General features: G+C 32.1%; 2 protein-coding genes across 3 annotated transcripts; one reads left to right on the plus strand and one right to left on the minus strand.

Moving 5' to 3' along the window:
• Positions 1-1,617: 1,617 nt before the first annotated feature.
• On the minus strand, positions 1,618-16,145 carry LOC125050090 (aldehyde dehydrogenase, mitochondrial-like). Its single transcript, XM_047649680.1, has 12 exons — positions 16,019-16,145; positions 15,815-15,924; positions 15,374-15,522; positions 15,097-15,193; positions 13,457-13,625; positions 9,162-9,310; positions 7,468-7,570; positions 6,833-7,009; positions 5,115-5,233; positions 3,881-4,045; positions 3,550-3,684; positions 1,618-2,289 (listed from the first exon to the last, which is right to left on the minus strand). The coding sequence occupies exons 2-12, from the start codon at positions 15,914-15,916 to the stop codon at positions 2,119-2,121; spliced, it is 1,536 nt and encodes a 511-aa protein (XP_047505636.1). The 5' UTR covers positions 15,917-15,924; positions 16,019-16,145; the 3' UTR covers positions 1,618-2,118.
• Positions 16,146-17,346: 1,201 nt separating this feature from the next.
• LOC125050623 (NAD-dependent protein deacetylase Sirt6) lies at positions 17,347-19,984 on the plus strand. 2 transcript variants are annotated; one of them, XM_047650581.1, is made up of 6 exons: positions 17,347-17,537; positions 17,689-17,816; positions 17,885-18,127; positions 18,325-18,498; positions 18,574-18,719; positions 19,491-19,612. In XM_047650581.1, the coding sequence occupies exons 1-6, from the start codon at positions 17,472-17,474 to the stop codon at positions 19,577-19,579; spliced, it is 846 nt and encodes a 281-aa protein (XP_047506537.1). In that variant the 5' UTR covers positions 17,347-17,471; the 3' UTR covers positions 19,580-19,612. The 2 variants fall into 2 exon arrangements, with proteins under 2 accessions (XP_047506537.1, XP_047506536.1); XM_047650580.1 differs by lacking the exon at positions 19,491-19,612 and adding an exon at positions 19,668-19,984 and having other exon boundaries at positions 17,348-17,537; positions 18,574-18,697.
• Positions 19,985-20,983: the final 999 nt, after the last annotated feature.

Consider the following 20,983-nt stretch of genomic DNA (forward strand, 5'->3'; position numbering starts at 1 on the left):
ACATGTAAGAGCATATGTGCGCCAGAATCTTTTCTAGGCGTTAATTAATTTCTACCGTATTTGCTGTTGAAACTTACGTTAGTTATTCCACTTCCCTTAATGGTGGTCGTGTACATCCTTTTCATGCGGCATCCACTTTGTTAAAGTTGTTACATTCAGTCAACGTAATTAACGAAGTCAAAATCCTATTGTATGGTAATGTTAACGTAAAATTGTAAAAACCGTTAGATTGTAATCTATCGGTTATCGGTTATCGGTATTCGGTAGATTGTACTACACTAACTTAGTTATCATTCAAACTTCTTTGGTCAATTACAGATTAATTTTACTTCCCAACAATTTCATATAACTACCGAATAATAATACGTTAAATTGCAAGCAGTATGTTGAGTTGACAATCTTTCGACAGTTTACAATCTCGCGAGATAGATTACAATCTAACGGTTTTTACAATTTTACGGTGACAGTAACATAGATAGGACGATATTTCTTCTTCCTCTAAATACATCAATAGAAACCGCGTATCTATACGTTTAAATACTTTCTTCTTATAGTGCCATCTCCTTGAGAAGGTTGGCCATCATAGCTAGTTAATTTTTGATGCCGTGCTTTTAAACAATGCGTGGTGCTTTGGCCAAACCATCGTCTTAGGTTTTTCAACCAAGACGTGCGTATGCGGCCTGGTCTCTTTCTACCTGCCGCGTTGCCTTGTATGATTAGTTGAAGGAGCTCGTATTTTTTGGTGTTACGTAAAACGTGTCCGAAATACTCAAGTATCCTTTTCTTAACCGTCATAAGCACTTCTTTGTTCTTCTGCATTCTGTCCAGCACGGTTGTATTTCGTATGCGATCTGTCTAAGGTATTTTAAGCATACGTCGATAAACCCAGGTCTCAAACGCTTCCAGATTTTTGGACATAGTCTCTGTCAGCGTCCGAGATTTTACGCCGTAGAACAGTACAGAGAAGAAGCAACATCGCGCAATGCGCGTTCTAAGCTGGAATTTAGGCGCTTGTCAGAAAATACTTAATTTTTAGTTTTGAAAAGGTGTTCCGCGCTTGTTCAATTCTGCAGCGGATTTCGATGCTATGGTCACCCTTTTCATCAATGACCGTACCTAGATATCGTATTTTTGAGACAAGTTCCAAGGTCTGATTGATGAGCAGTATAAGTTGCGAGAAAAGTTCCGGTGTTCGGATTATCGTCATATATTTTAACTTTTTCGCGTTGGTAATACCAAATTCAGAACTCACGTCGGCAACTGAATGGACTAAAGTCTGTCAGACCATCGTGGCTCTCTTCGATTAAGATCGTGTCATCAGTTAAAAACTTTACGCAAAATAATTGTAGGCGAGAGAAATGTGAATTACTAATTACATTTATATTTTATTTACATTACTAAATATATAAAAGTTTTTCTGTCTATCCATAAATATAAATCTCCAGAAGTAGCATGCGTATCTTAAAATTTGCTTAACTTAGTATAAACAAACAATCTGGAACCATGGAAAAACATAATTATGGACTTTTATTTTGATTAAAAATAACATTATGCCATGGAAATATTTTGGATGGACATACGATTTAAAGGGTGTATATTTTTAAATAAATATACTAGTTTTCGATATAAAAATATATTTCAATGTAACTTAAAAATTAAATGCTTAACAACCTAAGCACTGATAATGGAAGACTAGTAAATAAATGTAATACATTTAAGCAATGTAATAAACATTATATTGGCATACAAAAAAGTATTTTATTTCTATACATATCTAATAGAATATTCATGAAGCCACTGTTACAAACACAAAATGCACATTTTCCTAAGAGTATAATCAAAATTCACCAATTTAATTAAACGCACCGTTCTAAATTGGCGCCATTTTGGATTCGACCCCCTCTTAAAATGAAATTCCTGCTTGGAAATTATTAAAGTAATTTTATCGTCTAACACAAAGCTACAATATCGAAAAATAAACACAATTGTTAGACTAGATATAAAAAATATGGTTACAAATATTTTGTGCGACAAAATAAAAACAAATTAATCATTTGTTGTCAGAATTGAATAAAACTAAACATTTTTCACAAAAAATCTTGTTTTTTGTGCAAATAATTACGAGTTTTTCTCCGTCAATCTAACAACTACAGACTTAACTTCTGTATAATTGTTAATACCATACGGGCCGTTTTCCCTTCCAAGACCTGATTGCTTGAACCCACCAAATGGCACTTGTTGTCCGAAAACATTATAATCGTTCACCCAAACTGTACCAGCACGGAGACCCTGCAATAGAGATGTTTGGATTATTGTAAAAAGCCAAATATGCGGGAAAAGTTTTTATAGAAGAACAAATTGATGCTATTTGAGATTTAAATAAGAATTATCCATTAAGTTACAATTTTAAATGCTGCTTTAAATCATAATTTTAAGAACCCGCCAAAACGCTTCTGTTGACAAGATGGCGTCGCTCACATATAATTATTTAACAAATGTAACAAAATATTGTAAACCTATTTTAAAAGAGTAAGTGTGGAGTTTCTTGCCCATTCTTCTCCACACGAAACTACCTTTTGGAAGGGGCAACTAGAATCTTCTTTATATTTTTTTTTGACGTTCAAAAGTGCCATTTTATGTGGTCTAATTGAAATAAATGATTTGACTTTGACTTTGCTCCAGTTCATGCTAGTAAACCCGTTAAGAAAAGTTTTTCACCTGTTAATTATCATTCTGCGGTTTTAGTTGAATTACACAAATACATGTATAATACTTTAGTCTCTGACAAAATTAAACTCTTGGACAATTTCAGGATTATACAGGCGAAGACATACTTTATAATAAGTCAATCGAAGCGAAAAAGTTAAAGGTATTTTATCGTGACTTTGATAATTTGACAAAGCTAATTATTATTTGTTCTTATTACTTTTTTTAAATGGCTCTGGCACGATTTGTGCATTAGCCAGCGTCAAGTATAGGATTTTTTATAATTCGTGCTTGTCTTTAGAAATTCGACCGTGTCCTCACCTAGCTGCAACTTTCTCATTACTTTAATAATCCATTCTATGTACAACTTATTAATAAACCTCCTTATTCAAAACTAAATCAGTCTCATTAAAATTAACATTAAGTACTTTTTGTCTCAATTCATCAAATTGTGTTTAAGCTATGAGGAAAAGCGACAAATTGCTAAATTATTTTGTTTAAATTGAGAAAATCTGTATTTATTTATTTTTAGTTTCATATGTATTTTATGTCTTTAGCTTTAAGGCCACAGGAAAACATTCTATGTAGAATGTTAATCAAACCTACATTTAGTTTCAAGAGCTGTCAATCCATTTTTTCTGTTTTTAGTTTGACATATTTTACGTAGCTTAAGAGGAGATTGTGACGTAAGAAACTAATTAGAATAGGACCTAAGTCATTGAATGTGTACTGTGGTGTGACAACAAGATTGTTTTTTATTTATTAACATTTTTTATTTAAAAAAAACTGTTAAACGGGAAATATAACAGTGATTTTTGGAACCTTATTTACTATTAAAATTACCTGAATGAGATAATTGGCCTTATCCAAGTCCTTGGTGAAGACGCCGGCGGCGAGCCCATACTCTGAGTTGTTGGCGCGAGCGATTACTTCGTCTAAATCTGAGAATTTTATAATCTGTTGCACTGGACCGAAAATCTATAACAAATATTAAACAGGTGAATAAATGTGGGATAACTTAATGGCCTAGGCCAAAAGGACAACAATATTTCCTACGAGCAGGTGCTATTTATCGTAAGAGTAATTTTAATTCAAAGTAAAAAATAATTTACTAATTAATAATTTTTATAAAGCCGAAGTTCAAACGACCACGGTTGAACGAAATAATTTTTACCTCAATCTTAGCGATATCCATGTCATCCTTGACGTCCGCGAAGACAGTGGGTTCGACGAAGAATCCCGCATCACCTTGACGTTTGCCACCCGTTACTAAATTCGCGCCTTGCTTTTTCCCGCTTTCTATCAGACTAAGGATTTTTTCGTGTTGTTCCAAGTCAATCTGAAATTCGTGTGAAGTTAGCCTCGAATTGCTGTTATGTCCTTATCCCTCTAGCCACTTTGAATATAAAGAAGCAAGATATATATATAATACAATGAAATCTCCATAACTTGAATTTCTTAAGTCGAAAAAAATTGCCATTCCCTTCCGCTGAACCCTTAAATACGCGGTATGTCGAACAAAATGTCATTTCACTACGAACTATTGATAATACAGATTTATAGTCTATAACTCGAATTTCAAAATGGAGACTCCGCAAGTCGTAGTTAGTAAAATATAATGATGCTTACTTGGAATTCCCCGAAATAATAGCAATAAAATACAAATAGAAATCGCACCTCTGTTAGTCGAAATTTAAACAGTTAAATCATATGTATCTTGTTAAGTCGAAACCCGTTAAGTCGTTTTTTTTTGCATTTCCCTTGATATTCGAGTTATCGATATTCCATTGTATAAGTAACTAGCTGGCCTGGCAAACATCGTACCGCCTAACAGTAGATTCTTTATTTTTTTTAAATACTTATTCTGCTATTCGGGACACCGGTCTAGCTAGTATCTAAGATAAAAAAAAAGAAAGTTGATTTCAAATCAGCATTATGTCAAAAAATAAAAATTTACCTTCCCGGAACCCCTCCACTAACACTTGAACTTTATGATTAGGTATTAAAGTTCAAATTGCCTTTAAATATTATTACGAATATTTTGTATGGGAATATAGAAAAGTGTTGTTTTTAGACTTTTTCACTCAATTTTTCTCTCCGTAAGAACCATCCTCGTACTTCAAGGAATATTATAAAAAAAGAATCAGACAATTCGGTCAAGCCGTTTCCATGTTATATCGTGACAACGGAAAACGGGTTTCATTTTTATATATATAGTATAGATAAGTAAATGCCAATAACACATAATAGACGAAAAAAATAAAAAATAATAAACGCACTTCTTATAATTGTAATCTAGTTTGAAAGTGCTAAAAATACATTTTTATAGTTACACTCATAAAATAAATAATAAAATGCACAGAGCACGTAATTCAGTTAGATATCAGTCTAATACTTAAATAACATACCTGTGGTCCTTGTTCAGTCTTAGGATCGAAAGGATTGCCTACAATGCGTCTTTTAGCACGCTCCGCTGACATTTCAACGAATTTGTCATAGATTTTGTCTTGGACAAACGTACGTGAACCTGGAACGAATAGAATAGAAAAACTTCTACTTATAATTACCGGTATTAACATTCAAAAACACACGTTTATAGGGCGTTATATTGGGACAGTAAAAAAAAATCGGTGGCGTTACAACCTTTTTAAATCTGGCCATCAGATTTGTGTGTCAGTTTCATGATCATTTATCAATCTAATAGGGAAGTAGGTGATCAGCCTCCTGTGCCTGACACACGCCGTCTACTTTTTTGTCGCCATCGACGCAAGTCCTCACGATGTTTTCCTTCATCATTCAGGCAAATATTAAATGCGCACATAGAAAGAAACTCCATTGGTCTCTCTCTCTCCTCCAACTCACCTCAGGGATGAGAGTCGCACGGTGAAGCCATTAGGCCAAAACTACTCCAATTAGGACATTTTATTAATGAAAAATAAAATAATAATGATACAATTGTTTTATTATTATTGGACCTCTTCCACCTTTCTTTTCCTACTTTCGCAGAGCTAATTTCCAATAACTGAATGCTTTCTTAATTAGTAATAGTAATGAAACTTGCATTGATAAGGGTTTACGTTACAATTCGTTTTGTTATTATTGCGTTTCTAGAAGTAAAATTTTATTGTAATGTCCTTGACAAACAACAAAGAATAGTAGGATAATATATAATCCACGTTTGTTAAACATAAAGGATATCCAAAAGTTGTATCCAAATGCCGATAAAAATACGAAGGAAATTGAAAAACAGTTTATCGGCAATCGTAATACGTATTTTAGTTATGTAATAAGGTTGAACCATTCTTATCAGACATTTGCTAGACTTCGATAAGATTACATAGCAAGGAAAGCAAATATCAAATAACAGTCAACATTATTTACCTTGCTACGTATATTGAAGGGTATTTCTAGCTACTGAACCATTTTCATGAAGCTAGGACTGTTCTCATGTTGAAAAATTTATCATCTTGACTTCATTTCCAAATTATTTGAACATACATACACGATTTAGCACACTTGCTACCGAAAAAAATACAAGTTCATTACTACGACGTGAATATTTATTTAGAAGAGAATTGTCAAATGCTCTCTATATCATTTTTAACATTTTGGAAATATTAAAAAGAAACCGGCAAAAAACCTGTTCACATATTACAGAAAATGTTATTTTACATTATCTGTTAATTTATACTTCTGTTGACTGAGTAATACCAATCAACAAATCCATAATTAACATTATAGCATAACTTTCCGCTTTCATTAACACGTCTTCACTTTTTGTAGGTTTAAATTATGTCGTATATTATTGCTTTTTTAGTTAGTATACAATATTTAAACAGGGCTATATATGTTTAGTATAGTCGTTAGTATTATTCGATTCATGTTGACTTTATAGGGACACCTAAATCGCTAAGTGTGTCACGGGTCCCCATGAAGGGATTCCTACAACTTATGACTACAAATGACTGCGATGACGACATACCCTGAATAATGATAACAAAGTTGTTCTAACCGCTAACAATATAATATACTACTTCTCGATGGGGCCATCGGGCCAGTCAGTGACTAGACAGAGGAAGGACTCCACAATTTGGTAGGGTAATATGTTTTTGGAATGGCAACTTACCCGCACAGCAACATTGTCCCATATTGTAGAACAGCGCCATGTGAGACTGTTCCACGGCGTGGTTTAAGTCGGCATCGTTTAATATAATATTTGGTGATTTTCCTCCCAATTCCAAAGTGATCCTCTTGACTGTGCCCGCAGCACCTTTCTGGATTAGTTTACCGACTTCTGTGGAACCTGTTAGAAATAATGATTGAAATGCCGCGAATAGTAAAAGTAGATAGAGCATCTATCATACTTTTCTATATACATCGCTTTTTTTAGCTAGACATATTTTTTTTTACATTTTCGGCAGCTCGAAACGAACTCCCTATAATAAGTTTATCTTTCAATTTAATTTATATTTTTTGTTGCATCGTGAAAATAATTTGACAGAAGACAGAAGAGAGAAAAGTGTCTTCACAAATGATTAAGTATGGAATCATGAAATTAGGGGAAACAAAGAAATCGATAAATACAGTAGAAAATGTGTAAATGTTAAAAAATCATGAAAACTTAACATTTGATGTTGTGTATGCTATATTTATTACCCCGCGAATCAAAATAATATCTAGACTGTATGTGCTTGAAACACCTATAATGTGATATACAAATATTTTAGCCATTGTAACCCAAGGCGGATATTTATTACTTACCAGTGAAAGCAATTTTATCGACATCGGGATGGTCAACTAAGGCTGCGCCAGCGTCGCCGAATCCTGGCACAACGTTAACTACACCCTCAGGAAAGCCGGCTTCCTAAAAAACCTTTTTATGTAAGAGAAATTTGTGTGCAACTAACTAGTAACTGATAACCGACATAGCTATATTTATGAGTAGAACAAATATTATTGTAATAAACATATAGGATATAAAACGAACGCGATCAAGTTTCAATTTAAGATCTGATACTGAACTATCTTAATAAATTTTTTTAGGAGCCCGAGAAGCAACAGTGTCAAATCTCCCCTTTCTTAAAAAGGGACTTTATTTGCTTTAACTTAGATCTGATGGGCTTGACGTCTCCCGCCAGGCCCGGGCGACAAACACTCCGTAAATATCCTCATGATTCTTATGGTCGAGATCTTTATAATATTGAAAGAACTTTATTCTTATTAACAAAATGACAATTTTATTTTCATGAGAACTGCACTCCGTCATCGGACATCAGTTTTAATTTTGTAATTTAGTCATCTGGGGTCATGATGTGTGATTTTAACACCCTTGTTATCAATATTGTTACGAAATTTTTAAGGTAATCTATTAAATAATTGCACACACTTTACAGATAATTTATGCACGGCTTCGCCAAGATAAGCAAACTCGCTCGACGAGCTGTGGGTGGTATGTTTTATTAGTTACTAGCTGGCCTGGCGAACGTCGTACCGCCTTACAGTCGATTCTTTTTTTTAAAATACTTATTCTGCTATTCGGGACACTGGTCTAGCTAGTAAGATAAAAAAAAGAAAGTTGATATTACAGAAATTAAAAATGTCAAAAAATAAAAATTTACCTTCCCGGAACACTACCACTACCACTAACACTTGAACTTTATGATATGGTATTAAATTATATATATATTATTTCTTAGATTATATATATATTATTTAGTTCAAATTGCCTTTTAATATTATTACGAATATTTTGTATGGGAATATAGAAAAGTGTTGTTTTTAGACTTTTTCACTCAATTTTTTTAAATTTTTCTCTCCGTAAGAACCATCCTCGTACTTCAAGGAATATTATTATAAAAAAAGAATCAGACAAATCGGTCAAGGCGTTTTCATGTTATGTCGTGACAACGGAAAAGGGGTTTCATTTTTATATATTAGTTATAAATGAGAAGCTACTATGGAGAATTATTTAAGATTTAATTTAAATAAAATTGCTATTATAAACATAAAGTTGTTTTATTGTCATAGTTTTGGTTTCTTTGTCGATTTTATTAGTTTGTGCTAAAAAATTGTATCTAATAAGTGTAAGTGCTTTAATTATTTATAATTTATTTATTTTGAAACATATAAGTTTCAGTCAATGAAACTCAGACATAGAAATGGTTTTATGATGACACTATATTTTATTTAAAACACCAATTGTAATTGCTACGAAGCATAGTCTATACAGAGCTATTTATTAAAATACATTTCTATGAAAAAATATTTTAGTACGTAACAAATGTATTTGGATAACAAACGTAGTCAAAATTTAGTTTCCTCTCAAATAAAAAATCAGTAGCAGATTCCTAAAATTTTTTGTACATATATACACAAATATTCACCTATACCTAAACAGTGAAACACGCACCATCGAAGTTATTAAAGCTTCTTTTTACTTTAGAAACAATGCATACCTTAACAAGTTGTGCTAAATATAAAGCTGTGAGTGGCGTCTGTTCAGCTGGTTTAAGCACCAATGTGTTGCCTGTTGTAAGGGCGGGACCCAACTTCCACGCCGCCATCAACAATGGGAAGTTCCATGGTATGATTTGACCGCAAACACCTGCGAACGAAAATTCTCGTAAAATCATTCAAGATTATCACATAGATTTGGTTTGACAACTCTTAATATTTAATACTAATGCAGTTGAATACTAATTAATACAAATTTAAACTAAGAACATAAATATCTATATATATATATATATATATATCTATATATATATAATGAAAATGGTCTTCGTTTGAGGCTCCTTCACGCCTAAACCACTGATCGTATCGACATGATACTACTGCCATTCGATGCGAAATTTTTCCTAGATGGTTTATAGCTATTTATTTTTTAAATTCCTTAATTTTTTTATTGCTATTTTACTTTTATGAAAATTTATACATACGGACTTGAAGACCGCGGAAACATTCGGGGAGGCTACCTAGAACCTCAAAACGTCAACATCTGTTAAAAACTCGATTTTCGAAAATTTTCAATTTTCTTAGCGGGAAGTTAAAAAGAAGAATAATAACAATATGAAAAAAAAAATAATGAAACATAAAATTTTATTTATTTCCTATTTTAATTCGTCCAGCGAAGCGGGCGGGAAACGGCCAGTTACATATAAATAAAACAAGAAAACATCAAACCTAAACCAGATTTAGACAGTGTGCAATTAACGGCCAAAACCAATATGCAATCTCAATCCAATTTTAGCTGTCATAGACTGACAATTCAATCCATTTCTAAAGAAAAGCATGCCAATATTCAATACATGGACTGAGATACCAATCTAATTATTCAACCAATCGTTCAGAGGGCGGATAAGAGATTGAAGATTGCCCTCTGAAATACATATGAAAATGAATGTTTACTCATGCCAACAACCTATCTGTCCATTTTGACAGTGCTTCGATTGGCCAAATCAATCTCGGATTGCTATCGGTGAAACTCGTATGATTTGGGTTTGGGATTGCGACCTACCTTAATATTCATTGGAAAAATTTATTCATCTTCGTCATCTTCCAGTTCTAGTGATAGTGATTTGGAAGTTTAAATGCAATTATCCGATTGGGATAGTAATTCTGAAGCTGGAAGAAGACAACGTACTTCTGTGCGAAGACATAAGAAGACAAGAATTTATTATATCCAGAGCCTGAATGACGCCGAATTCACATTTAGATTTAGGTTAACAAAAGAAGCTTTGGAGACACTTTTACACAAAGTGATGTCTATATATGACTTCTTGCAGGTTTCATCTTTTCATCAACTTTTGTAAAAAAAAATTAAATATTAGCTACAACCAAAAATATTTGTTACTATAGATTACTACCTACTAACTCCACTTCAAAACCTCAAGACTCCAGCAGAACATCTTTATAACGAATCTCAAATACGAAGCAGAAATGTGGTGGAAAGGACATAATATGGTGTTTGGAAAAAATCGGTTCCCCAAAATCGGTTTGTCAAAAAAGGTTTTGCTTCAAGTATCTCGTGTACAAGCCGTGATAGTGGCATGTGCAGTGTTGCACAATATTGCTATTGATATGCGAGATGAACATTTTGAACTACTGCAACAAGTAGATGAACAAGCTGATGATATTGATCAAAGCGCAATTGACAACGTGGGAAATGCAAGTGTGCGAAGTAATCTTATAAGTGATTATTTTGCTTTATTACTATAATATTTTATAAATTACAACATTTTTGAGATAAATTAAATAAAAATTCAATGCTTTTATTTAAATAAAAATACAAATTTTTAATACAATACATCCTCGCTCCAGGCACAAAATCTTTTATTTTTCTAATTTATTTAACAATATATTTTTTTCTATGGCCCATAATTCTCTTTTATGCTCTCTTTCTTCCTCTTCAAATGCCCATTGCTATCTCTTATTTAGAAGCTCTTCCTTTCAATTGACTTTCATTTCCTTCGACAGACAACAATATCATGTCTTTGACTTTTTCCTCGATAGGGAGTAAGAGGAGTAGCAGCACTAGGGCCACCTCCTGTACGATATGTTTCAGCATGTATCAAGGCAGACTTTTTTCTTGAAGCCCTCTTTAAGCTTTAGCACTGCGAAAGTTTACCCCACTTGTGCTATTAAACAGCGCCTCCAGCGTCTTCCAGCACCGCTCTTTCTCCTGCCAGGTGACTGAGTCACTCTTTTTATTTTCTAATATATTTTTATGGTCAGCAACAAGCGAAGTTAGAAGGTCAACTTCTTCCCGGCTGAAATTGACGCTTCTTTCACGTTTTTGCGTAGACATTTTTTTAAGTTAAAGAACCAACCTCGAATCACAAAAACAACATACACAAACTACTCAGAGAAAATTTATATTTGTAATAATATGTAGGTACTAAAATACTCAATAACCTAACAAACAAAAATACCATATGACAATGACAGCCCGTTTCATTACAAGTAATATTAAATGACCAACAAAAAGGTTAAGGTTCTATGTTTTTCTATAGAATTTTGTAACTTTATTTGTTCGTAACAAAAAAACAAACAAAACGTTGCATAGCTATTTGCTACTTTATCCATACATTGTGAAACAGACCCTAAGTCTTACTTATTTTATTTCGTTCCAAAAACAGCAAAGTTTTGGTATGCTTGAACACAACATATTGCATTGAACGAAACGCGGTCGAGAGGCAAGGATCACGCAAAAGATTGCTGTCAATCTTTTGTCAAATAAACAATCGGATAGCAGAAATGTTTATTAGCATGCAGATTGGAGATCGGTCTTTAGATATGATTCAGTCCAAGATTGGTTATAATCATAGATTGAGGACACATTATTAATTTTGGCCGTAAATAGATCAGTCTCACTCAATGTGAGGTAAAGACTAACAAGACGCGTGACTATAAAGGATTATAACCTATACGTCTCATTACAGACTTAAAAACTAATTAATAATTCATTCTTAAGTTTAAATATATTTTAAGTAAAAATGTTAATTATTTTAATGTAAATAAAAACTAATTTGAAACGGTCTGGTGTTTTCACAGATAAGAAACTCGGCGGAATTATTTTATATTAAGGCGAAACGAAAACATTCTAATACAACGAAAAATTTAAATGTAGGAAAATTTTCCATTGCGAAAACGTGTAAAATAAATGAGATAACGTGTTTGTAACGGTTTCTTACTGAAAATTAACCAATTAAAATTGATTTGAATGTGTTTTTGTATTGTTCTCTTACAAATTCTATTCGCGTAAAGAATATTTATTTTTATAATCATAAGCTTATTTAAAAATGTATATTTAATTTACGGAAACAGCAAATGCTTCACATCATGGTCATATTATGGCCAGTTTTACAGTATTATATTATTAATTATTCCCGTCTTGTAAAATACCAGTTGATTCGTCCATGAATTATAATGTATAAATGTTTCAAGGTTAGGTAATAAAAATTGTTTTTTCATACCAAACCAAATGATTCATTCATGTATGTGTAGTTTGACCTAGTAATCCAAGTTTCCAACAATAACCCTATATTCTTTAAAACTAGTCTAATTACACCGTTTTAACAAAATTACTGATCTCTCTTTTTTATAGTTGAAACATAACTAGGCAGTAGGAGTCGAATGCGTCGCGTTCGGTTTTACATTCACGCGTTTACATGCTTTAAAAGAAACAAGAACAAAGAAAAGTGTATACAGGGATTGGTTAAAGTATTTATTAATACTTTTATATCTACAATATAAGCTTGCATAGTAATAATTAATTTGCGTGCGTATGCAGTTCAATCATAGCAACTGACTTCGGTAACTTGTCATATAGCTTGTGCTTTACGAACTTTATATATAAAAATATGTAATAACTTTCAGTTACGAGTAATCAGTTTATAATTATATAAATTTTGCTGTTTTAAGTTAAGTACTTAGACTATTATCATTTTACAAAAATTCATTAGAAACGTCCTTTATCTTACTTTAAAATAAAATTTTCATTTCATTCGTATACCTATACACGAACGAGAGTCGAGTAACAAGTTTCTGCCTGAGTCTTATTTCGCAAGAAAACGTGTTAGTTCAAAGCGTATAATATGTAGGTCTACAGACGGGAAGCGAGTTTATTTATTATGTAGATATTATAATATAATTGCATAGGAGATGAGTAACAAATAATTCCTAATCAAATCGTTAAAAATCCTTATTATTTATTTGGATATCAGAAACTAGTTTATTTTAATTAACTTACCAACAGGCTCGTGACGTGTGTACGCAAAGTATTTGCCGTCTGTTGGTAACACCTTGCCATGATTCTTGTCGGCCCAACCCGCGTAGTAGCGCAGGTTTTTTATTGTGCCCGCTACATCTCCGTAGTACGCGGCCAAGAATGGCTTACCATTATCTAATGTCTCCAAGCTCTAGAAAATATACTTTTTGAATGAATTATTTCCGAAAAAGTTTATCACTTGACTAATTCAGTAAGAAATACGTCCAAATCGAAAAAAATACGTGTGTACTTATGTACACGCGTTAGAAGTTATACTTGTTTGGCGTAACAAGATAAAAATCTTTTCAAAAAGTTTATCCTACGTTTTTAGAAAAAACGACACCAACAATAGAAAAAACTCAAATCATGTTGGAGTTAAAGAGAATTTTGTAATAAATTCATTTTTCAACAAATAATCTTTTACATTTGTAGACTTATTTTATATTATGGCTTTTATTTGTTTACTGATATTGAATTAATTAACTCTTGTACTCTCGAGTTGTAACACTACCGACTTCCAAGATCGCAACGTTTATAAAAGTTGACAACTAGAAAATAGTCCTCTTATATGCCGTGTTTCTCACTGATGGAGATCTAAGAACCTACTTCTGCGTGTAGTTAGCAATTAAAGTAATAAGCGTTGTACCCATGGTTATTTCGGTTTTACCACCAAACTCAGTCAACAGTTGGTGCCTTTGGATAATCTATACTTAAATAGAGGTAAAGTTTGTGAGGTTGTTATTTCAGGAGCTACTGAATCGATTTTGAAAATTATTTTACCAATAAACTGAAAAATGTTGTAGACCTTGATAATACCTACAAACAAGTCAGCAACAACACCACCGCTGGCTGCGTGATCGCGATAAACTCAAAAACTACTGTACGGAATTTATTGCGGATTCCACCAACACCTAGAATGATTCACGAGGGGGGTTTGGGGATAGAAATTTCAAGGTTTAAGGAAGTCTCTCATAAGGTAGTTCTCGCTCTGTTGCTTTGTGCAAGTATGTAATGAAGCAGTATTTATACGCCTTTAAACCTCTTTGGCTTCATTTAACCCAAAAATTCAGGTTTATTTATATTATTGACCATAGACTCATAGACGTGGTATAAAAATTATCTTAAGATAATTTTTAGCGCGCCAATATTTCGCCTGTCATGTTGAAATTTTGTTATTCTTATATCAATGATTGGGTTACGTACATTTTATTTATGATTCTAGAATAAAGGCTGCAAAAATATTTAGCAACATTTAAATGTGGGATTTTAGTTTCGATCCCTCTTTAGGTTTGGTGCCTCATTTAACAATTAAAAAAAAATGAATTGCTAATTCTCTTTTCTCTAAAAACACCATGAATATAACTAAAATTTTAAAATTAATATTTCAAATATTTAACCATGCTATAAAAATTGATTTAGGTTGATTTAGACTAAACATAAAATTTTCAAAGAAATCATTAAAAATTTAATATAAAATAATTAAATAAAATTTCATACAAATTATATTTCAGTATTATTTATAGTAAGTTAGTATTATCAGTTGATATATAGCTAAAATATTTTAGAATGGAAATATATATTATGTATGTAGGAAAGTTACAAAATTTCTTCAAAAAACTTACTGCTATATAAGTCCTATCTCTCTCAATAAGATCAGCCAATTTGTTTAAAAGGTAGCCCCGATGAGATGCATCCATTGTCCTCCATGGTGAGCCCAGCCTTTTTTTAAATATAATAATATTCAGCAAAACTTGTATTGCTACAATAGTTGGACAGTACATTGTATACAAAAAAAAAGTTAGGTTGTGTGTGTCTTGTTTTTTTTATGAATGAAATCTTAAGGTCTATGTTATTAATTAGTATGAGAAAATAATTACAAAATTATCATTTAGATCTTACTTGAAGGCATCTTTTGCTGCTTGGACTGCTTTATCAATGTCTGTTTTTCCACCCTGTTGAATGTCTGCAATAACTTTCTCGTTGGTAGGGTTAACAGTTGGAAATGTTTTGCCATCAGCAGATTTCACCCACTCATTATTGATAAATATCTGTAAATAAGTATTGTATATAATATATATATATAATGTTTTCATAAAAATATTAAGCTAACTAAATAACCAGAGCTTACTATTTTAAATTAATTAGTATGTAATAGGGTTTTTTGAAATATAATTAAGAGACTTAAATACTTATACTAGTATGTTTGCAATATTTAATTTGAGAGGTTAGGCAATTACTGCCTTAATGATAAAATAAAAGAATGAAAAAGTTTTAAAGCATGCACAATAATATTAAATATTATTATGTATATATTTGAAGTATGCAAAAGAAAGTACTTACTCCAGTGTATAAAACATCCGGGGTGGTGTGGGGTGCCGGCGCTGCTGCAGTCGCAAAATGTGCTTTTTGTAACTTTAACGTCTTGCTAAGATTCCGAATCATTTTCAAATCTATAACGAAACAAAAATATTCTCTAGGTTTCTAAACTAGAATTTGGCGTGACTACAATAAACATATTATGCTATTTTTACGTATTATTATTACCGATTACGCGACTGGCGCCACTGAAGATCACCGGCGTATAAAGTATAAACTATAAAGTCAACAACTTATTGTAGAATGTAGCTCAGTCTCTACAGAAATAGCAATTAAAATTTGAAGGTTAAACCATAAATCAAAACAACAAACAAAACACAGACGGCACGGCGCCTCACTTTTTTTACTCAATTTTACTTATATATTTTTTTCTTTTAATAGAATTAATTTTTTCCTCCAATCTTTTTTTATTATTTAGTATATGACCATAGATACAATTAAAAGTCTTTTTGTCATGATAAAAATAATAAATTAGTATGAAAATGACAGTTCGTGTCGAGAAATTTAATTTCGACTTTCTACATACACTACTGTTAGGGCATATGGGATATACCCTAGAAAGCAGAATAGACAGTTAGATTCACAGACTTTTATTTAGTTGTATACCAGAGAGTACAGATGGAACAGTTATAGTTTTTAACTAAGAACAAGAACTAAAGCATATAGACCGTGTAACTGTAAAAAGATCTTAATGCTATGTAACTTATTTGCATGGGTGAACGAGACACCTAATTCACATTCATTTGTGTTTTGCTTGGTGGTTCTAAATTCGTTTATCAAAGTCTGATGCTATATTCTTTTAAATACTTGACTTTAAGAAAGTATTCGGCTTTACTAACTCATCTCTTGATTATAATTAAGAAGATAGAGATCAAATGAATGCTTATTTAAACTATATTTATATACATATATATATACACTCGATTTCTTGCTAAAAAAACAGTTTAGAACTGAAATGAAATGAAATGAAATGAAATAGTTTATTCTTGCAAGTAGGACTATATAAATCACTTTTACAATGTCTTCCTAAACTAGATGAAGTCGACATTTCCTAACTGACTGCCCTGAGAAGAAATGTCGAAACAAACTCGGGGGTCTTAGTCTCTTTTATAGTCCAGATAATACAATGATAAATTAATAAGTTGGTGTAAACAAATGCAGAGTATTTACTGGACTGGTCTTTGGAAGAAAGAACCAGATCGATCTGAGCAGTGAGCAAGCCTGCGCCAGCAGACGGCTAGCATGCCCCGAATAGCTCATGCAGCTCAACCATTTTTGAGGGAGCTGCACAACCCGGTACACAACAATACCGCCAGTGGCACCATAAAAATATGTGGGGCAACAACTCACTCAGATCGCCAGCCCAAAAAACTATACATATTATTTAGGAAATTATACCAGCACATAAATTTTGTAAAGATAAAGTAAAAATATCAGCAGTGCAAAACACTCATTCGATTGCAATTTCTACCACAGATATTACTCTACATACTGGTATATCTATATACCTAGTGCTCTATGATAAAATGTTTTGAATTTTAATCAACATTCAATTATTGATTTCAATAATCAATATACAAAAACATAATTTTCGCTAGCATAACTTAAAAAATTCTTTAAAATGTCATGCAATTATGCTGAAGGACTATCACCATATGATGACAAAGGAATACTTGGCGTTCCAGAGGTATGTCTCCAGTTTTCGTCTCCAATTTTACTAATAGTTACTAGTTATGTATTCAATTTATCAACGTAATAAAAAAATCTCCTTTTTATGTATAAGATATCTAATAGCAAATAATAAACGATCTTAATATTTAGTAAATGTAAAATTCCAGAAATTTGACTCTGCTGAAAAGTTGAGAGAAAAAAGTCAGATATTAGCTGATTTAATAAAGGATAGTAAACATATAGTTATACACACAGGAGCTGGGATCAGTACATCAGCAGGGATACCTGATTTCAGGTAGATTAGTTTTTATTCAATTTTAAACATTTGGTCTGTCATGGCATTTTCAATTTTAAATATTTTAGGGGCCCTAATGGTGTTTGGACTCTTGAGAGAGAAGGAAAGAGACCCAATATTAATGTATCATTTTCTGATGCTAAACCAACTAAGACCCACATGATATTGAAGAAATTAGTTGAAAGTAATGTAATACAGTATGTTATTAGTCAAAACATAGATGGGTTGCATTTAAAGTCAGGGTTATCCAGGAAATATTTGGCTGAACTTCATGGAAATATGTTTGTGGATGAGTGTAATCTGTGTAAGAGGTGAATATAAGAACATATTATTTATTATTGTATTTTATGAACAAATAAATATATAATAACTTTTGTTAATATTTAATTGCAAAATGCTTAAATATGTTTATAATAATTTCTGAATAACACATTAGCACTAAAACTTCATATGACTACTCACTTACTCATACATTATTTTTTCATGAAAACTTCTTTTTGAATTACAGGCAGTATGTTCGTAATACCCCAGTGGAAACTGTAGGCAAGAAATGTAGTGGTGTGCCTTGTGGGGCAGTACATATAGGGGGCCGGTCTTGTCGTGGACGCTTGTATGATGCTGTGTTAGACTGGGAGCACAGTTTACCTGAAAATGATCTCTTAGCTGCTGAGTTGCACTCAAGGTAATTTAAATTACCAAGCAAGACAGAGAAAAGTTTATTTTTAAAGATTAGTAGTACATTTAAATTATTTCACAGCATTGCAGATTTAAGCATTTGTTTGGGTACAACACTACAAATTGTTCCCAGTGGTAATTTGCCATTAGAGACTGTGAAGTATGGAGGAAAACTAGTTATTTGCAACCTACAGCCAACAAAACATGTAAGTATTGTGTACTGCATTTTAATAGTCTAGTAGACAAGTTGAAAATGGTACAAAATAGAGATACTGCTCTTAAAATTATGTGCGATAGCTCATTGGATCCGGAATGACGTCTAGAAAAATGTGCCAAAAGCGTGTATTAGCACATAAAAATTGCAAAAGTTATAAACAATTAAAGATGAAAAAAAAATTTCGTTTTTCGCCAATATTTAACAAACTATTAATATTTAAGAAATTTCAAAAAAAGATTCTGAAAGAAGGGGAAATTTCCAATAAAAACTCGCTCTCGGAACTCTATCTCCATTATTTATAATTTTAATTTAACGCTGAAAATAGGTCTGCGCGTGACATTTTTAGGATTCGCGCGTGGCGTCAAAAGCGACTACGGCACATTAATTTATTTTAGGCATATATTTTTAATATTTGAAAAAATTATGGTGTGTTCAGAACACTATAATTAATTTATTCGCGTTGGAAATTTTACTTAAAGTAAATTTTTCAACAAGTTAAACAATTGTTAACTAACGAAATTTTCTCGAACTACTGTCTTAATTGTAAGTGAAAAAAAAATGTTTAAATAATGGTCGTAAAAAAATTCGTTTCGTAGAGCCTTTTTTACATTCATATCTAACAAGATCGTGCCATAAAAGTTAATAAAATATTTATACTTTGTTTATAAAAAAATTTTTACTTAAATTTTTCTAGACGTCATTCCATATCCAATGAGCTATCGCACATAATTTTAAGAGCAGTATCTCTATTTTGTACCATTTTCAACTTGTCGACTAGACTATAAGCTTAACACTTCCAAGTTGTTCCTTCCATAGAAAATATAGTACAACTGGTAAAAACATTGCTTTATGTAACAACAAGAATTTTTGACTATATTTATTTTAAAATTTAACAATATTTAATGAATTTTACTATTCCTTACTATACATTCTTATACTTTATATGTAATATTTTTCAGGATAACAAAGCTGATTTAGTGATTAATTACTATGTAGATGAAGTTTTAGAGAGTGTTATGAAGATCTTGAATATTGCTATCCCCACTTATAATGAACAAGACAATTTCATAAAATTAGCAGAACATTCCATAATTGACTGGACTATAAGTAGAAAAGATATAATTGCTCTAGAAAAAATATATAAAGCTAAATGTAAAGGGGTTAAGAAAAAACGAATTCTTATAAAAAATAAAATAGATGGTATTTTAGAGGACAAGGTAAAAATAATTAAATTAGAAATTAAGGATGAAATTAAATCTGAAATAAAATAGTTGTAAATGAATGATTCCATCTAATGTATTGTTTTTTTATTAAATACAACATAATGGAAAAAATATTTTTTATTTACTAAAATATACATATCACTTTGGTATATTAGGAATGTTTAAAATGTAATGAATCAGTCACATTAAAATTACAAACTGTATAATAACTTTCTATCTTACAAGCTATAACATCTCAAAATAATCATATAAAAAATCTCAATAACAACTTAAACTATATGTAGACATAGAACTTATTTAAAGTCCCTGGAAACAACAACTTATGAGCTCAAGAGTAAAATAGACCTAAGGTGTAATGTGAACACCAAGTCTGTTGTGGGGAAACCCAAAAATAGACGATAGAAGAGAAGCCCCTTGGCCTGCTCTTATTGAATGATGGAGCAACCAACATTTGATGTTATAAGGGAACGTTCAAGTATTACTTACTTAGTTATTGTTAATATTATTTTCGACTTACACCACACGATAGTAACTGAAGAGTCACTAGGTGGTCACGAAACGTTTTACTCTACTTGGGTACTGAAAAACGTACCGGTACCGTTACATGGGGGAGGGGGGGTCAATAATCTCCAAAAATTGCGTTACGTAATACTTGAACGCGGGATAAGGAGAGGAACCAGAATGGTCCATTGATACTATGTGCCGCAGCGTGCAGCATGCAGAAGGCAAAAGGTCGTAGGTAAATACGTCCTTGCGATTAACATAAGCAAGCGGAACAGCGTTGGCTGGGGAAAGCGCATGTTAGCACGCCTGGCGTGTAGGCGGGATATTGCACGTGAGGGCAGAAGCGGCGGAAAGGCTAAAAACTATAACTGAATATACTCCATAACCCTGTCATATATAAAACGCCAAATAAGGAATAGATAGAAAAAACCCAAAAAGAAAAAAACTGATTTCCCACCACATATAAATAATGATCATGGCACACACTGTCAGCTCAGTTGGTTTATTCATTTCCAGGGGCAAGAAATACTTTGGTTCAGTAAAAATTT

Source organism: Pieris napi, chromosome 6, assembly GCF_905475465.1.
Source record: "Pieris napi chromosome 6, ilPieNapi1.2, whole genome shotgun sequence".
NCBI classification, from domain to species: domain Eukaryota; kingdom Metazoa; phylum Arthropoda; class Insecta; order Lepidoptera; family Pieridae; genus Pieris; species Pieris napi.

What these genes read in the sequence shown, in the direction of transcription:
- LOC125050090 (XM_047649680.1), bottom strand. Translation starts at nt 15,916, where the DNA reads ATGATTCGGAATCTTAGCAAGACGTTAAAGTTACAAAAAGCACATTTT. An exon ending in CGGATGTTTTATACACTGGA is followed by an intron (nt 15,523 to 15,814) that starts GTAAGTACTTTC and finishes ACTTATTTACAG; the next exon opens with ATATTTATCAATAATGAGTG. An exon ending in AGACTGAACAAGGACCACAG is followed by an intron (nt 4,046 to 5,114) that starts GTATGTTATTTA and finishes CACGAATTTCAG; the next exon opens with ATTGACTTGGAACAACACGA.
- LOC125050623 (XM_047650580.1), top strand. Translation starts at nt 17,472, where the DNA reads ATGTCATGCAATTATGCTGAAGGACTATCACCATATGATGACAAAGGA. An exon ending in GAATACTTGGCGTTCCAGAG is followed by an intron (nt 17,538 to 17,688) that starts GTATGTCTCCAG and finishes GTAAAATTCCAG; the next exon opens with AAATTTGACTCTGCTGAAAA. An exon ending in ACCTACAGCCAACAAAACAT is followed by an intron (nt 18,698 to 19,667) that starts GTAAGTATTGTG and finishes AATATTTTTCAG; the next exon opens with GATAACAAAGCTGATTTAGT.